Source organism: Pipistrellus hanaki (genome assembly GCF_964339955.1).
Source record: "Pipistrellus hanaki genome assembly, chromosome: 9".
NCBI classification, from domain to species: domain Eukaryota; kingdom Metazoa; phylum Chordata; class Mammalia; order Chiroptera; family Vespertilionidae; genus Pipistrellus; species Pipistrellus hanaki.
In genome coordinates, this window is record NC_140511.1 from 33,729,885 (window position 1) to 33,747,842 (window position 17,958).

The 17,958-nt window shown below is 36.8% G+C and overlaps 1 protein-coding gene across 1 annotated transcript in view; it reads left to right on the top strand.

Moving 5' to 3' along the window:
* LOC311627643 (disks large 1 tumor suppressor protein-like) overlaps positions 1 to 17,344 on the top strand; it is a gene marked incomplete at its 3' end in the record, with an annotated part of 243,407 nt that extends 226,063 nt beyond the window's left edge. The window contains exon 3 of the mRNA XM_084894134.1: positions 17,187 to 17,344. Coding sequence (XP_084750260.1) covers positions 17,187 to 17,344 — 158 coding nt within the window. The remainder of the gene's footprint in view (positions 1 to 17,186) is intronic.
* Between the last annotated feature and the right edge of the window lie 614 nt (positions 17,345 to 17,958).

Below are 17,958 nucleotides of genomic sequence, written 5' to 3' on the forward strand. Positions count from 1 at the left end.
TGTGGCAGCTGTTGGTGGTTATGCATCCATAGGGTAACGTTTTGATGTGCTTGGCATCTGCCTGCCCAGTGACTGTTACAGGCTTATTCTGATGCTTCCAGGTACAGAACGAGCCATGACTAGAGTGGGAAGCTTCTTTGGGAATCAGAAGATTCAAGTCCTGGTTTAGTCACCACGAGCTCTGGGTTCTTGGAGAAGTCGCCTTAATTCACCAGCCCCAGTTTCTTCATCTGTACACTGAGGTGTCAATGGGATGGTTCTCAGACCTCACAGTATCCTAGCATTGTGTGATTCAGACTCACAGGCTTCTCTTCTTTTTATATGGGCACATTCAACGTTTTGTTTGTAGCTCATGCCATGCAATTTTATGCCTGTTTTTTTGCACCATATATAATCTTGGCTCATTCATTTTTTCATGCATGCATCCATTCAGTCTTTTATTGATTCTTTAATTCCACCTTTATTGAGCAGATACTGTCTTCCTGGTGATGATGGTACAAAATTTACTGACATGACCTCTGCTCACAAGATTCTGAAATTCAAGTATGGGATGTAACAGCCTACCTTCCCAACCTCATCTCTTATTACTTTGTCCAGTTTCTTCAGCGTCTTTGCTATGCTTTTTCCTTCCTCAGGGTTTTGCACATTTTTCATCCCTTCTATTTCCCTATCCCCAAACTCTTGTGCCTAAAAATGTCTACTCATCCTTAGGTCTTAGTTGAAAAATTTCCTTCTTTTGGGAAACAACTTCCCTAGAATAGGACTTCTATCATGTATTCTTATAACATCCTATACTTCTTCCAGCCTGACACTTATGATGCTTTAATAATATATTGATTAAACCATTACATATGGCCTTAATATGTCCAGAAATAAACTTTTACTTCTGGACAGTTTGAAGGTACATTGATCCGTAAGGATACTGTGAAATCCTTGTTTTCCTTTCCCATCTATCTGTTTATAGAGAGTTCACCTCTGATGGACATAGGGGTCTTAATTTACAGTCTTCCCACCTCTTTTACCTTTTATTCTGTGAGTCTGTTTAGTTTATCCTTCAGTAATTCCATCCATGGTCCCCTGAGGAGCTGGTGAGGCAGTGCCAAGTTTCAGGTCTTCATGACTTTGAAGGCTCGTTTAGATCCTTCAGATACTTCAGAGTGAAAAATCTACAGGACAAAATAGAGGCAAAGCTCTAGGATTTAAATGTTTTGCCTCATTTATTTAGTGTTCTGTTTTATCAGGGCAGAGGCCAATCTGTTTAATTCACTGCTGTCTCTCGGTACCAGGCTTAATATGTGCTTTGTACATTTTTGAGGAATAAATAAGTAAATGAATAAAAGGTGGGAAAGACAGACCAACAAATTGATTGTTTTATAAATAGATATACCACGTCTCCATCTGGGTATATTCCATTTAAAGCAGATAACTTATATATTATAGTTTTATAAATCCTAAAGTACTCTATAGCTACGTTGGCAAGACACTCGTCAGCCCTATGCCATAACGTATCTTAAAGTGTGGTCCCTGAAGCAGTAACATCAGCATCACATAAAAATTTACCAGAAAAGTAAATTTTGGATTCCACTGTGGATCTACTGAATCAGAAATTCTGGTGGTGTGGTCCAGAATCTGTTTTTTTTTAAGTTAGCTGTGTAGCTGATATTGGTCTATGATAAAATTAGCAAGCACCTCTTCTAAAGGAATACATGTGGAGTATGACTTGACCTTTATCCTTGCAAAGCTTATATGTAGGAAGATATACAGACCACTGATATGGGTTATAAGAGGTAAGTATGAAGTGCAAAGGCAAGACAGGGAAGGAAGGGAGAAATGACTTCTGTGAAAGGGGCTTCAGGAGAAGAGAACCTTTGAATGGAACTGCTGAGTCATGGTCCATAAAATATTCCAGATGGAAAGTCCCTGTGAAACCAGAGCAAAACAAAAGAAAATATGACAACTACTCTAGACATAAAATGGCTGTATGTAATAGTTAAGACCACAGGCTTTGCAGTTATACATCTGTGGCTCCTGTCCTGGGTCCAACGGTTATGAATTAAGCCAGCTGGGCAGACTTCTTAACCTCTCCCTGAGTTTTCTCCTTTGTAAAGTGGGTAAATAATAGTACTTATCTCATAGGATTGAGTAGTAAATGAGATAATATACATGCAGTGCTATAGTAAGGGGTTGATAAATGGTACAATACTTATTACATGAAAATAGACGATTGAAGTTGAAAAGTTAGCTAAGAGGTCTCATCTAGACAATTAGGAAGAATTTACAGTTTTGATTCCCTAGATATAATTTTCTTTCTTTTTAAAAATATAATTTTAATATTTATTTCTAAGGTATTTAAACACTTTGAAACAATCTAAAACTTGAGAGTACAGTACAAAAATTTTTATCTCTCAAGTCATTTGAGAATAAGTAGTCAACCTGTTGTTCATCTCCTTCTACTACGTTAGTACGTATTTCCTGGAAACAAGGACTTTCTCCTATATGACTGCATTGTTACCATCAAAATTGGGAAATTAATAAATGTCCCAATAAAATGTGCCTATAGCAAAGGATTCAGTTTAGATTCACACATTGCCTTTCAGTGTTATGTTCTAGCTTCCATAATTCTGGGGCAGCTCCTCAGTCTTGTTTTTTGTGTGACTTTGAGACTTCTGAAGGTAGGAATCTTACCAAAGTAAGGCTGTGCTTTTCATTGCGTTTTATCAGGTGGCACCTGATTCCATTTGTTCTGCTTACTGATGATATTCATGTTGAACACTTTGGGGAGTTGGTTTCGGGATCTCAGTTTCTTCATTGCGAAGTTACTCTTCTTTTCTGTGCACACATACACATTTACATCTATATTAATGTCTGTATCCAATGAAAATCATTAGTTCATACTGATACCTCCAGATCTACCCAGTCCAATACATATAGTTCATTGTAGTTTTCTCTGTTTCTATATTTTGACTTACTCCCTTTTCTAATAGATTGTCATTATCCTTATTTTATTTACTTACTTGATCCGTCTCCCTGTACATAACCAATCTTCCATCATCACTGCTGCTTTATAGCACAGATACCTCCTCACCAAACTCGGGCTCCCACAATCCTCATTAGGCTACCCCTCGGCATAGATGACCTGCTCACCCTACTGGGCCCTCCCACAGCATGGGTGCTCTCTCATAGTGGTCAGCTCGGGCCCCGTGCTTGAACAATACCTACATTCCCAGCTGCTCCCATCTGGCTACCTCTTTGTGAGAATTCCTTCTTCATTGCCAGGCTCTCTAACTGCTGTGGGCTGCATTCAGACATAGTTGCCCTCCTCATCTTGCTTGAGCTCTGGTGCCCAGCTTGGAGCCACCATAGCATCTTTTCCCACCACCAGAATAGACCTTGCTCTACTTTACCTAAAGGCTTTGGGACCAAATTGTTCAGAAAGGAGAGGGGAAGGGAAGGGAGGGAAAGGAAATGAAGGGAAGATGGGAATGAGAAGAGGAATAGGAAAACAGGAGGGCGATCTGATGGGTGTATTTTTCAATAAAGCAGGAGCAAGTTGACTATTTTTCAAAGATTGTGAATGGAACTGTTAGCCCAGTGCTTTTCTTGTCTGGGAATAGGCAAGATGGCCTTCTGTTTTGGTTATGGGGTCTCTGGTATGGCTCTCCAGCCATTTCAAGATTATTGTACAACATTAGATAGCCTAAGAGAGAGCAATAACCCTTTCCATCATGCTTGTGGATTGTAATGGATTGGGTGTACCATAAAAACCAGCCATCTAGCTACTGGCTTTCCACTACTGTTTCAGAACAAAAGGCAATATACTTCATTTTATTTTATTTTTTTAAATATATTTTATTGATTTTTTTTTTTACAGAGAGGAAGGAAGAGGGATAGAGAGTTAGAAACATCGATGAGAGAGAAACATCTAACAGCTGCCTTTTGTACACCCCCTACCAGGGATGTGCCCACAACCAAGGTACATGCCCTTGACCGGAATAGAACCTGGAACCGTTCAGCCTACAGGCTGACTATCCACTGAGCCAAACCGGTTTTGGCAATATACTTTATTTAGCCAATATAAACACAAGCTGATAGTAGCTTAAATACATAGATTTTCTAATCTGTGCTTTAGTATTTGGGCATACAACTTTCTCCTATGCAAACCCTTCAGATATTGGGGAAGTGGGGAGGAAGAGGAGGTGACATGTTCAATGGCTCTAGACTTTATTTTTTCATAATTGCATTTAAGTAGTGTGTTTTAAGCTTACTTAGCACAGTGGATCATAAACTTAATATAATATAATGGGTATAATTATACCTGGGCTATAATGATATGTGTACGATAATTAACTACCTAATTAATATAATTTACTCACTATAATTAATTATAATGAAGCCATTTATGTCAAATCATGTAATTATATATATTGAAATTATTCCATAGTTATAATAAAATGCTATCCTAAATTTTGTCAGAGTATATGTTCAATAATTTTTACCATCAAAAATTGATCTTTCAGATACATTGGCACACTGGTGCTGAAGAGCAATGTACTTTTTGAAATTAGCCATCAGCTGTCACTTCTTGGACCGATTCCAAATGAAGTAGATTGCAGACTGCTATTTAAGTCAGTCCTTTTGGAGCAGTGGAATGTGACACTTTTTTCAAGTGCTAGTTGACATTAGATGTTTAATCTGCCAATGGAATACCCTTCACCTCATGTTACACATCAGAAGAGTCTAAGCTTTTGGTATTTATGAACAAAGGTCTATACAGCCTTGTGTTATGGTTCATAACTACATGTCCAAAATAATAAACAAAAATTTAAGAACAAAGTGAAACAAAGAAAACGATTGGGGTGAGTTGTCAGAAGAATCCCTCTATACCAGATTTGAGGAGATGAGAGGCACACCGTCCTTTTTTCATGTCAGAGAAAAAAAAAGTTATTTTCCTACTTGACTCGTCTCTCTGGATAACATCTCCCTGTAGACTGAATGCTGTTCTGGCCCATCTGAGCTGGCTAATTGGATTGATTATAAAATTGCATAAAATCACCATTAAACAGAATATTAAATAAATCTATACTTATGTGCCTGACAGTAAAGTTTTCCCTACAGTCTGCTTTTTTATTTCCTATCTTGCCATCTTTTCCTCTTATCTTCTTATTTTCGTCTTATTTGCCCTGCAGTCTGGTTTCTTATTTTATACCTATTTTACCATCTTTTTTTTTACTTATCTTATTTTATGCTAAAGATAATTACCTTAATTATCTTCTAATTCCAGATAAGAAACTTGTTACAATTTTATTGCCCATCTAATATTGAATAACCTGTGTTCATGGCATGAGTAAAGCAAACCAAAGGAGCTGTGGATGCCAAAAAAGTCATTAGTAGTAATCTTTATTTACATTTGTCTCCAAGCATAACTCTGCTGACAGTCTGTAGCTACCTCTGTACAGAAGCATGCTTGCTTCCCCTTGGCATTCATCAGCTAGAAAGATGTGGTCCCTGGAGCCCAAACTCTCATTCTGTTTGAGTTTTTGCTGATGGAGAGAGAAATGAAATAGCTTCTGCTAAGCACTGTGCAGTTGAGATTAAAGTATTCTTGGTAACAGGCCTTGGAAAGTTTTTCAAAGAGTTTCTTAGGTTTGATTTTCCTTCCATCTGGTGATCTGAAAATTTTTTGAAATAATATTCTAGTCATGCACTTACAAAGAGATATGCTTGTTTTAGCATTAATACCAGTCCCTTAACCCCTTATGTTCCATTAGGCATATTACTGAAGCATGTTGTAGCAAAACCAGTGTAGGCTTGCCATGGCCAGTTGTGGCTCAGTTGGTTGAGCAGCATCCCATGCACCAAAAGGTCTCCAGTTCAATTCCTGGTCATGCTTGTTCCCTAGTTGGGGGCTTGTAGGAGGCAGCCCGATGATGCTTCTCTCTTTCCCTCCCCTTCTCCCTCTACCTTTCTCTCTCTCTCAAATCAATAAAAACATTAAAACACACACACACACAAACACACACACACACACACACACACACACACACACACACACACAGTGTAGGCTTTTGTATTGAATGTGGATTCCAGTCCTCACCCTGCCACTGCACAGCCTGGTTATGTTGAACAAGCCTCAGTTGGTCCATCTCTAAAATAGGTGTAATGTTAATGCCCTATAGTATGGTTGCAAGGACTAAGTGAAATGAATGTTTTCAAGCATATGGTGGATAAACCACAAATGCTAATTTCTTTCCTCCTTTTCCTCTCCCAATGAGCAATAGCAATACCTAATTGGAGAGTAGAAGATATCCGGGTTTCTTGGCAGGTGAGGAGGCATGCAGGGATATGGAATTTAAAACTAGGATCATATAAGATTATTAACAGTTACTTACTCTTCCAAGCTTTGTTGAGTTTACATGATAAATCTTTGTAAGATGAAAAGAATTTATAACATTCCTGTATCTTGGATGATTGATGTGAAATTGAAGGTTAATTATCTCCTAGATATAGAATAAAACACACCTGGTGGTGGTTTGGGAGTATAAGTGCGGATAAAAGGTAGCTGATTTGCATTAACAATATCTTGAGTTTATTTAGTGCCCGCTTTTTGAGCAACTTGAAGTATCACATTTATTCATCAGAAATATTTTGAATTAAAATTTATTTTAGGGGTTGTATTTTAAAAATCCTTTATTTTTTTGAAGGAAAAAGTACTGTGTTGCTTTAGGCACTTCTTATTTTATTTCTATTAAAATTTCTGTTTCAGTTAGCTACTATTAAAAACTTGTATATAACAGTTATCTGCCTTTTTCTCAAGTATTAACTCTGCACTTACGTATTGCTTCAAGTGTCTGTGCTCTTGAGTGTACTGAAAGGAATGACCCCTAGTTATGCATATTCTGCGGTCAGATTTCCATTTGATGAGAACTGTGTACACAGCATTGTTCAAAGATGATGCATTAATCAAAAGGATAATAGCTGCCATTTATTGTGTTCTATGTTACTGTTCAACTGTTTGAAGTACTTACATTATGCAAATCTTTTAGGTGAAGAAATTGAGGTTCAGAGAGGTTAAGTGACTTGGCAAAGGCCACACATTTAGTAAGTAGCAGAGTCAGTCAGGGTCTGTCTGACTTCCATGCTTGTGCTTTAACTTCTAGATTCTTATACAAATCCACTGATGCTCTGCTTAGCTACCTCTTCCATCACATTCTGCACTTCATGCTTTGGTCTTCTTTGAATCTTTTCCCTCTCTATATTTCTTAACAATGTTTCTGAATATCTCTCAATTTCATACTTACCCCTCATTTCCTAGTCACCTGATCATTTTTTCAAACCTTATTATTTGATATATGATAATTTAAAACCTACAGAAAAGTTGCTAAGACAAGGACTTCCTATATATTTTACCCAGACTCCCCGTTAGGGAAAGAGTCAAGGTGTATTGCTTGGCCATTCCAAACAAATAGAGCGCTGGCTGTGAAAGACATGGGTTTATCAGGACTTAGGTGTGCAGCCTGCTGGTGAAGTTTTCCACAATTTCCTCAGGTCAGTGTTACATAGAGAACAGAAAACAAAGCAAATAGCGCATGCAGTAGGGGAAAGAGCTTACACACAAACTGTGTGAGATCAAAATGCTAACTGCTTCCCTGTAGATGTTTATAGTGACATGTAAAAGCAGCTGGCCAGGCTCCCAAGGTCTCTCAGCCACTTACTGATGGTCTTCATCATATTCCCACAGGATGGGAAGGGGAGTGGGAGCTTGGGAAGAGGCCCATGTTCTCACATAGCACACACTCACCAGTTATTCACACTTTGCCCTATTTTATTGATCATTTTCCATTTATGTCTCTCTCTCTCTCTCTCTCTCTCTCTCTCTCTCTCTCTCTCTCTCTCTCTCTCTCTCCACACACACACACACACACACACACACACACACACTAATAATAATAATAATAATAATAATAATGATAAGTACATAGATTATATATATATCAATATATAATCTATGTACTTATTATTAATGAACCATTTGAGAGTGAGTCAGGAACATCAGACCCCATTATCATGAAATACTTTATATTTGCTAAAAACAAGAATATTTCCTATATAAATAGTGAAGTTATCAAAATTAGGAAATTTAACATCAACACAATATTATTACCTAATGCCCAGTGTGTGGTAAATTTCAGCAGTTGTCTCCAAAATGTCTTTTCTTTTTTTTTTTTTTTAAGCAACATGGCTCTTTTATTTTTATTTATTTTTTAAACCTCACCTGAGCATATATTTTTATTGATTTTTAGAGGAAGAGGGTGGGCAGAGGGAGGGAGAGAGAGAGAGAAAGAGAGAGAAACATTGATTCATTGCCTCCTGGTAGTTTGGATTCAAATGTACCAGGGCAATGATATTTTTTGCCTTGCAGAAGGTAAAGTATGGGATATGGAGGTAGTGCAAGGAAATTGGATATGAGCATTTATCTGGCTCCCACACAGAACCAGGTGTTCAAGGAAGGGTAAGGAAGTACAAAAAACTATACTTTGTAACAGATTTAAATATTTCAAGAAAACTGTGTTATACAGCTCCAGTGAATTCATAATCAGATATGTGGTGTGGGAAACTACAGAGAACAAGGGATGCTGGAAACATAATGCATATGTTTTATAAGAAAGAAGGCTCACTTACAAAGATTACCATCTCTTTATTGAGGATATAAAGCAAAACATTGCCGAGTTCATTTCTGTCAATTCTTGGGATTAAACAGCTTTGTTGAGTTACAGCCATACATGCCTATTACACACACACACACACACACACACACACACACACACACGAACCAACAATAACAAGCTCTAAAGATATTTCTGGTCTGCAGCGGGAAGAAATGATTCCCCATCATGCTATCCACTTGCAGGCTGGCATTGGAGGAAGGGAAGAGAGCCTTTCCCATCACTTCTATTCCAGCCTGTGAGCGAATGGATAAGAAAGTATGCAAATATGGTAAGCATCCTGCATTCTTGTTAGTTTTTTGCTTTGTTTTACTATCGTTAACTAGACAATTGCAGATCAATCTGTGAGTCACACAAGAAAGACATTTCATGACTTGACTCTTATTTTCTTAATTTAAGTCTTGAAAAAGGATATCCATTTATCCACCACTCACCATATGTACAATTTGATGTATTTTAGCCATAAAAAAATAAAATCTTTATCAAATAAAAACGTCTCACTGCTTCTGAGCATATTCATTCTCAGGTGCTCCAAGGCATACTACTAATTGGAACTCTCCGGTCTTTTGAGGAAATAGGATCACTATTAAAATAAGTGTGACATGTCAGGTTGTCTCTGCTTGGAAGAAGATGAAGTATTTTGAGTATATGAGTTTTTAAGATTGTGCTTGAGGAGACTACCCTATTGCCTGGCCTGCGTGGCTCAGCAGTTGAGTGTCAACCTGTGAACCAGGAGGTCACCGTTTGATTCCCGTTCAGGGCACATGCCCGGGTTGTGGGCTGGATTCCCAGCAGGGGTGTGCAGGAGGCAGCTGATCAATGATTCTCTCATCATTGTTGTTTCTATTTCTTTCTCTCTCTTACTTCCTCTGAAATCAATAAAAATATGTTTTAAAAAAAGAAGAGAATCCTATTTTTTTTTTATGGATTCCCTTTCTCATGCTGTTTGATAATGGAAGACCTAACTGCCATTATGAACACCAGGTCTCCGAGTACAGGTTAAAACCAAAAGGAGAGAGTGGACCGAATAGGGACTATTTCAGATGGACCTAGAAGCTCATTTTTTAACTGTGTCCTAAAGGCAGAGTACTGAAATATGGTTCCTTTTCATTGAGTTCTAGCTAATTGAATCTGAATCATTTTAGCCAGAAATATTGTACGGATTATTATTTTTGAGTCAATGGGCAGAGTACTTCTTTTGTCTATTTGCTTCTCTTCCTGGGAGTGATTTTTACTCCATCCCTTTCTCTGAAGATGAAGAGGATTCTAATAACTCAGCAAGGATGTTTGAGATGAGGCTATAACATCTTAGGTTCTGTCTTCAGAGGTGTTATTTCTTAGGCCCAGTGTTGCTAGTGGATCAGAAGCCATTGGTACCACCTGGCAGGTTGTTAGAAATGCAGACTCAGGCCCACTGGTGACCGCAATTATAATTGTAACAAGATCCCTGGGTGATTCAGATTCACATATATGTTAGAGTTTGACAAGCACTCATCTGTAAATCTGACGAGAATTTATAAACTATTTTAAAAAACAATTGTGAGGTCAAAATGGGTATGGCTTAAAAATTTAAGGAGTTCATTTTGAATATATCAGAAGTAGTAAAGCTCTTCCATTTGAGGAAGAAAGGTAAAAAATAAAAAGTGCTAGCAGTTGTGAACAAAGGAAGTAGTCAAGTCACATAAAAACATAATCCAAAATAACATGCAGGCTTTCTGCCATCCTGAGTATGAAGAGATTTGACTTTATTCAATGATTTTTCTTCTCTATGAGCATTAAATAGAGAGAGAATGCAGGTAAACTAAAAGGAGCAAGCATTCATGGTGCTTACTAAGTGTAAAAAATGCTGCTAGATAGTAAAGAATACATGGAAAGCTAGCAAGCATTCATTATGCTTACTAAATGTAAAAAAATGATGCTAGATAGTAGAGAATACATAGGAAGCTAGGACGTCATCTTCATTGAGTTTAAGTGCCTTGCCTGGCACTTAAAAATTACTGGGTTGAAACGTTGAATTGAGGTTAGATAAGTGAACAACACCTGCTAATGGAAAGTAGCATGAGAAATAAGTCTTAAATCGATTTGGGCACTACTTGATGGGAGTGGGGGCAAAGAAGCAGTATTGCCCATCTCCACCCACAACTCCCAACACAAGCATTTCTCCTTTTCCGTGGCTGCTGCGTGGGTGTTCTTACTCCCACACACGTGTTACTCAATGGGATGCAGGTTGAGTAAGAATATTTCTATGATGATGTCATTTCATATTTAGATCTGTGACTTGAGATATTCTTTTTTTTACAAGGCATAGTGCTAGGACTAGGCATTGAAGGAATGGTAGGATTCCATGTGTGGGAAGGTCACCTGGGTGAAGGGAAGAGTGTGCACAAGAGATGGTAGGACCTGGATCCAGCAGTGGGAATGAACAGAAAGGGGTGGTTTTTGTGGGGGTGGGGATATGAGAGGGTGTCAAAAAGAGATGCTTGGAAAGTGATGAATATATATATATATATATATATATATATATATACACACACACACACACACATATATATATATACACATACATACACACACACACACACACACACATATATATATTAAAAGGGTAATATGCTAATTAGACTGGACATCTTCTGGATGTCATTCCAGAAATCCTTCCTGATGAAGCCAGGGCCAGAGGGAAGCCAGCCTTGGTTCCGGGTGTCTGCAGGCTGCCGGAGGAGAGAATCCAGTGCTGGAAGCTGGGGAAGGAAGGCCTACTCTTGTATGAATTTTTGTGTATCAGGCCTCTAGTGTATCTATATCTATATCTATATATCTATAGCTAAATATATATATGTATATATGTATATATATATGTATATATATGTGTGTGTGTGTGTGTGTGATTAAAAAATAATGCTGAGCCGAAACCGGTTTGGCTCAATGGTAGAGTGTCGGTCTGCGGACTGAAAGGGCCCAGGTTCGATTCCGGTCAAGGGCATTTACGTTGGTTGCGGGCACATCCCCGGTAGGGAGTGTGCAAGAGGCAGCTGGTCGATGTTTCTCTCTCATCGACGTTTCTTGCTATCTATCCCTCTCCCTTCCTCTCTGTAAAAAATCAATAAAATATATTAAACAAACAAACAAAAAAAGTGTTTTAAAAAAAATAATAATGCTGACTAACCAGAAGTAAGATTTACCATTGGTTGGAGAATTATCTTCAAATTGAAGTAATGGTTAACTTAATTAAGGTTACCTCTTCTGCTTGGCTTATGTGCTCAATGGTTAGAGTATCTCCAGAGCACTGAAGGGTCCAGGGTTTGATTTCTGATCCAGAGAGTATCAGGGTTGCAGTTTCAATCCCCAGCTCTAATAGGAGGCAACCAACCAAGCTATATATGTCTCTTACATAGTTTTTCTTTTTTTTTTCTCTCTCTCTCTCTTCCTTTCCTTCCCTCCCATTCTCTCTAAAAATCAGTGGGAAAAATATATTCAGGTCAGGATTAACAAAAAATAAAAAAAAGATTACCTCTTCCTCACTAGTAGTTGCTTAGGCAGGGAGAATATGTAGACAAAGGAGTTAAGTAGACTGAGCATTCTTTGGGGGTTATAAGTTCATGAAGATTTTCAAATTTAATATTAAAATACTGTCCAGAGCATTTTTCTAAATATGATCAAGTCACCGTTATTCATTATGTTTCAAATTATAACTTGGTATGAATCCTTAAAATGAGTATGATAAATATGCTTCTATTTCTGGATAACTTATCACCTAACATTTCAAAATTTGGAAACTTGCAAATGCTGCTTATGAAAGCGTTTACATCCTTAAATTTGATGCAAAGAAGTCTTGAAATTTTACTGTGTGCAAAAATGTTTTACTTATATTTTTAACTGATTCTTAAGAGCAGATAATGGATACATATTTTTTGAATTTTACTTTTTCCTTATTCCTGTGACCTTTGTCAACTTAGTTAATATCCTACCAAGCCATACTATATTTAAAAATCTGGAGGCATTTATATCTGTGTGGCTTTTACCCTCTGTTCTTATACCTTTTCCAAACATGACTTCACAGCTACTTTATTGCTAGTGTCAGAATAAAGTGGTAGCTGGGCATAAAATTTGAGTATTTTTAACTTTTTAATATCAGTTTTAATATCTATGAAACAGTTTTTTTATCATTATTTTAAAAAAGCAATTTCAATACGAATAAAATAATATATGTAATTTATGTGTATTATATGTAGCATGATAATAAAATAAACATGTCTGAAATCATTGCCAAATGTAGAACTAGATTAATTTGCATCTACCTATGCATTTGTCCCTTATCACATTTTTTTACTTAACCCCTTCCACTGAGGTCCTTACATATTTTCATGCGTTTCATTGCTTTGGTCTATATGCCTTTTCATATATGTATGTGTGGGTGCCTAAAAATATAGAGTTTCATGAAATTATTAGCACAAGCAAGGTAGTGAGCATATCCATAACCTCTTGACCCTTTGTGATCCTCTCCTTCACTCCTTTCTGCCAGTCCTCCCCCCAACTCTCAGGCAATCACAGATTGTTTTCTGTCAATATAGATTGTTTTCTACAATTTTATATAACTGTAATTAAACAAGATGCACTCATTTTTGTCTGACTTCTTTCATTCGATATAATTATTTTGAGATTCATTTATGATGTTTGTACGGATAGTTCCTTTTTATTACTGGGCGATATTCCATTGTATGAACACAATTTGTTTATTCATTCATCTATGGATTGACCATCTGGGTGCTTCCAGATTTAACTTTTCAGATGGACATGTGTATTTATCTAAATACCCAAAACTAAAATGGTTGGATCACATACTAGCTGTATGTTTAACTTTTTAAGAAACTGCCAGGCTGCTTTTCAAAGTGGTTGCACCATGTTCCATTCTCATCACCAGTGTATGAGCATTCCAGTTCCTTCACATTCCAGTGAGAGTGCTTGTTATGATCGGTCATTTTAATTTTAGCCATTCTAAAAATTAAGTAGTGTTATTTCATTGTGGTTTTAATTCTTCATTTTCTTAGAGTAATGATGTTGATTATATTTTCATGTGCTTCTTTGCCCTCTATTATTTTTTTAGTGAAACACCTGTTCAAGTCTATTACCCATTTTTCAATTGGATTGTTTGGTTTCCTGTGTACTGTATTTTGAGAGTTTTTTATATGCTCAGATATAAGTTTTTTCATTTTTTAATAATCAGATGTATGATTTTCAAAGGAACTCATGCCTATATAAATAGTTATATTCTCTCAAAACTTTGAAGTTATTATTCTATTGTTGTCTGGCTTTCATTATTATTGAGAAATCTAATTCATTTTTTCTCTGCTTTTAAGATCTTTGCTTTGTATTTCGTATTCTGCGATTTTATTATATGTCTGATCCTAGTCATAGGTTTTATTTATTATCTTTAGTATAAACTGTACTTTCAGGACATGTGCATTTATATAATAAGTTCTAAAATTTTCATATCTGTTATTGCTTTAAACATCATTTGCTATTTACTCTATTTTCTCCCTGAAGACAGCTATTAGAAAAATAGTGTGTCTTCTCATGTATCCTCTATACATCTTGATATTGCTTTATTTTTTTCCCATTTTATTTTCTCTTGTGTTACACTTTGGGTAATTTCTTTGGGTATATTTTTCTGTTTTGCTTTTTCAAATCTGCTGTTTAACCCATCAGTTAATTTTTTAACTTTAAATAATTACATATTTTCTAATATTTTATTATGAAAGTTTTCAAACATAGCAAAGTTATAAGAATATTACACACAACATCTGTGCACTCACACATCATTTCTATCATTAGCATTTTATTATATTTATTATATATCACACCAGTCTATCTCTTTAGCTATCCATTAATCTATTTATAATTTTCACAAGTTATATTTGTTTTCCTCATTCTGCCTGCTTATACTTACTAGATCCTTATTATTTGCTCATCATTGTAATTGTGACCATTGTTTCTTTAACACTTTACATATCTCTTCTATGTTCTATATGAGAAAATTAAAAAATCAACAATAATTGGTCATCTAAACCTAAGTTATTCCTGCTGAATTTCATCCATAGTGACATGCTTTTTGAGCATTTGTGATCTTTGATTGTGAGCTCATTTCTTGATCCAAATCAATGAGCGTCCTTCAGCCTTAAGATTTCCTTTAGAAAATGTTTTCTTTTGCTGCTGCCATAGCCAGTGGGGAGCCACTGACATTGAACAGCATCCCTTTAGGCTCTTGACTCAATGAGGAAGTTCAAGAGTTTGCTTCCTTACTTCTACTTGCTGATCTAAAGTCTAGTGTGCTGATAGAAATTCTGTACTTGGTACCTGTCCTCAGCACCACCCCATCCTTTAATCCTCTAGCTCAGTGGTTGGCAAACTCATTAGTCAACAGCCAAATATCAAAGGTACAACGATTGAAATTTCTTTTGAGAGCCAAATTTTTTAAACTTAAACTTCTTCTAATACCACTTCTTCAAAATAGACTCACCCAGACCATGGTATTTTGTGAAGGAGCCACACTCAAGAGGCCAAAGAGCAGCATGTGGCTTGTGAGCCACAGTTTGCGAACCATGGCTCTAGCTAGCTGATCTGATCTCAGCTTAGGGTGTGTGTGTGTGTGTGTGCGTGTGTGTGTTTATGTGTGTTTGTGTGTGTAAGATTTATCTTGGAGACCTACCCCATCTGCTGCAACATTAGTAATGCTTCAAACATCCCATCCATTCCAGTGCCTAGTTAATCTGCAGAGCACTTAGCCATAATGTCAGAAGCAGATGTCTTCAAAACTGTACTTCATATGTTAAACAATTATGACATTTAACTTTGTGGGATAATTTTTTAATCTCATTTACATCATAAACCTGAAGACGGATTTATGAAAGCATTCATTTTGGAAGTTATTTGGCCAGCTTTCTAACAGTGATTGTGCAATCTCTTAAATAAGGGCAATTAAAAATAACCTTTTTATTTTTAAAACATCTTTATTGTTGAAGATATTACATATGCCTCCCCCTCCTTTCCTCCTTATTGACCTCTTCTATTTATTTTAATGTAGCTTTAGTGCTTATGGAAAAGTAAAGATAGTATAGAGGGTTCCAATGAATCCCACATTGTTTTCCCTATTTCATTTCCAATATATGAAATAATCTGACTGAAGGCGATTATTAGGAGAAGAAAGGCAATGACCAGAAAATGAGTAGACACTGGGAAACCAAGACAAAGAAAGTGTATATAAAAAACACATCCTATATTTGTAAAACAGATTCTTTTGTTATATTTTGCATTTCATATTAGAATTCCCTGACCTCCTAATAAATTTTTTTTAAAAATTGCCTTCTTTGTTCTGAGTGGTTTGGCTCAGTGGATAGAGCGTCGGCCTGTGGAATGAGGGCCCCAGGTTTGATTCCTGTCAAGGGCATGTACCTTGGTTGCGGGCAAATTCCTAGTAGGGGCTGTGCAGGAGGCAGCTGATCAATGTTTCTCATCAATGTTTCTAACTCTCTATCCCTCGCCTTTCCTCTCTGTAAAAAATCAATAAAATATATATTTAAAAAATTGCCTATATTAAGGTTTCCTCTTTGTGCTGTAAAGTTCTATGGGTTTTGACAAATGCTCCTGTTAGGTGTTCACCATTAACCTGTGCTTTACCTATTTGATCCTCCTCCCATGTCCCAGATCTTCTAGCAATCACTGATTATTATACTGCCTTAGTTTTGCTTTTAAGTATTGTAGGAAATGAGAAGTATAGTCTTTTAACTTAGCAATTTGCATTTAAGACTCATTCATGTTTTTGCATGACTTGATAGCCCATTCCTTCTAATTGCTAAGTAGTATTCCATCATGTGAATTTACTTTTTTGTTTATCCATTCAACAATTGAAAGGCATATTGGTTTCTGCCAGTTTTTGCAGTTATGAATAAAGTTGCTATAAGAATTCTCATGGAGGCAAAAATGCAATTTTCAGGATTTTCTCTATTTTTATTATTTTTTTTTTGAGATGCATATTTATGCACTTTTTTTTGACAAAATGTTCAAATCCTCACCCTAAGATGTGTTTTTATTGATTTTTAGAGAAAGAAGAAAGGAGGAATGGAGAGAGGGAGAGAGGAAAAGAGAGAGAGAGAGAGAGAGAGAGAGAGAGAGAGAGAGAGAGAGAGAGAGAGAGAAAGAGACAGAGAGAAAGAGACAGAGAGATGTGAGAGAGAAACATCAATCGTCTCTCATACACACTCAATGGGGATCAAATTTGCTCACAATCTAGGTATGTGCCTGCCTGGGAATCAAACCTGACACATTTTGGTGCATGGGGACCACACTCCTACCAATGGGGCCACCTGACCAGGGTTATGCACTTCCTTTAATCAGCAAAATTGTCCATATACTCATTTATGAGGTGTTACATTACAGTTTGATTCTTTTCTTACATTTTCTTCACAGATATTCAGGAATTTTATGAGGTGACATTGCTGAATTCTCAAAAAAGTTATGAGCAGAAGATAGAAGAAGCCAATCAAGTTGCACAGAAATGGGAGAAGACATCCCTTCTTGCTCCGTGCCATGATAACCTTCAAAAGTCTGCAGAGGTATGTCACTGAAACTTCTGAAAGAGCTAACTAATGCTATGACATATGAAAGTAAGGAAGTAGCAATCATTATTAACAAATGGTAACACTAATAGTAGAAATATAGTTATACTGTTAAAGTTGTACTGAGCAAAAGGGTTTATCGAGACACTTGTTAGCTGGGAAAAGGATCTAGTCCCGGGACATCCAGCAGCAGAGCTAGCTGGAGAAGACAAACATGGCCATCATCCTGAGGTTGATGGAGGTCATTTATACAGTGAGTTTGGGGAAGAAAGATATGTTGTTTTAAATAAATTTACATTAGCTATAAATAAGGGGGGTGTGGAGGAAATGTGAAGTGGAGAAAGATCTGGGACAGGTGAATAGTTCCTAAGGAAGATGTATTAAATGCTTTTGGATTGGTTGTGGGCAACAATCCAGCATGTTCATGCAGAAGCAAAAGGTGGTGATGTCTGGCGGTTGGCTCTTTTTTCCAGATAGCTCTCTGGATGTTGATTCAAAGTTTCAACATACTATCAGGAATGTGAGCAGTCTTTTGTTGATTTTGGCATATGACTGTTAACAGATTAACTTCCCTTGTCTCTTGCTCCCGCCCTCCTGCCTGCTGTAATTGAATTTAGGATATT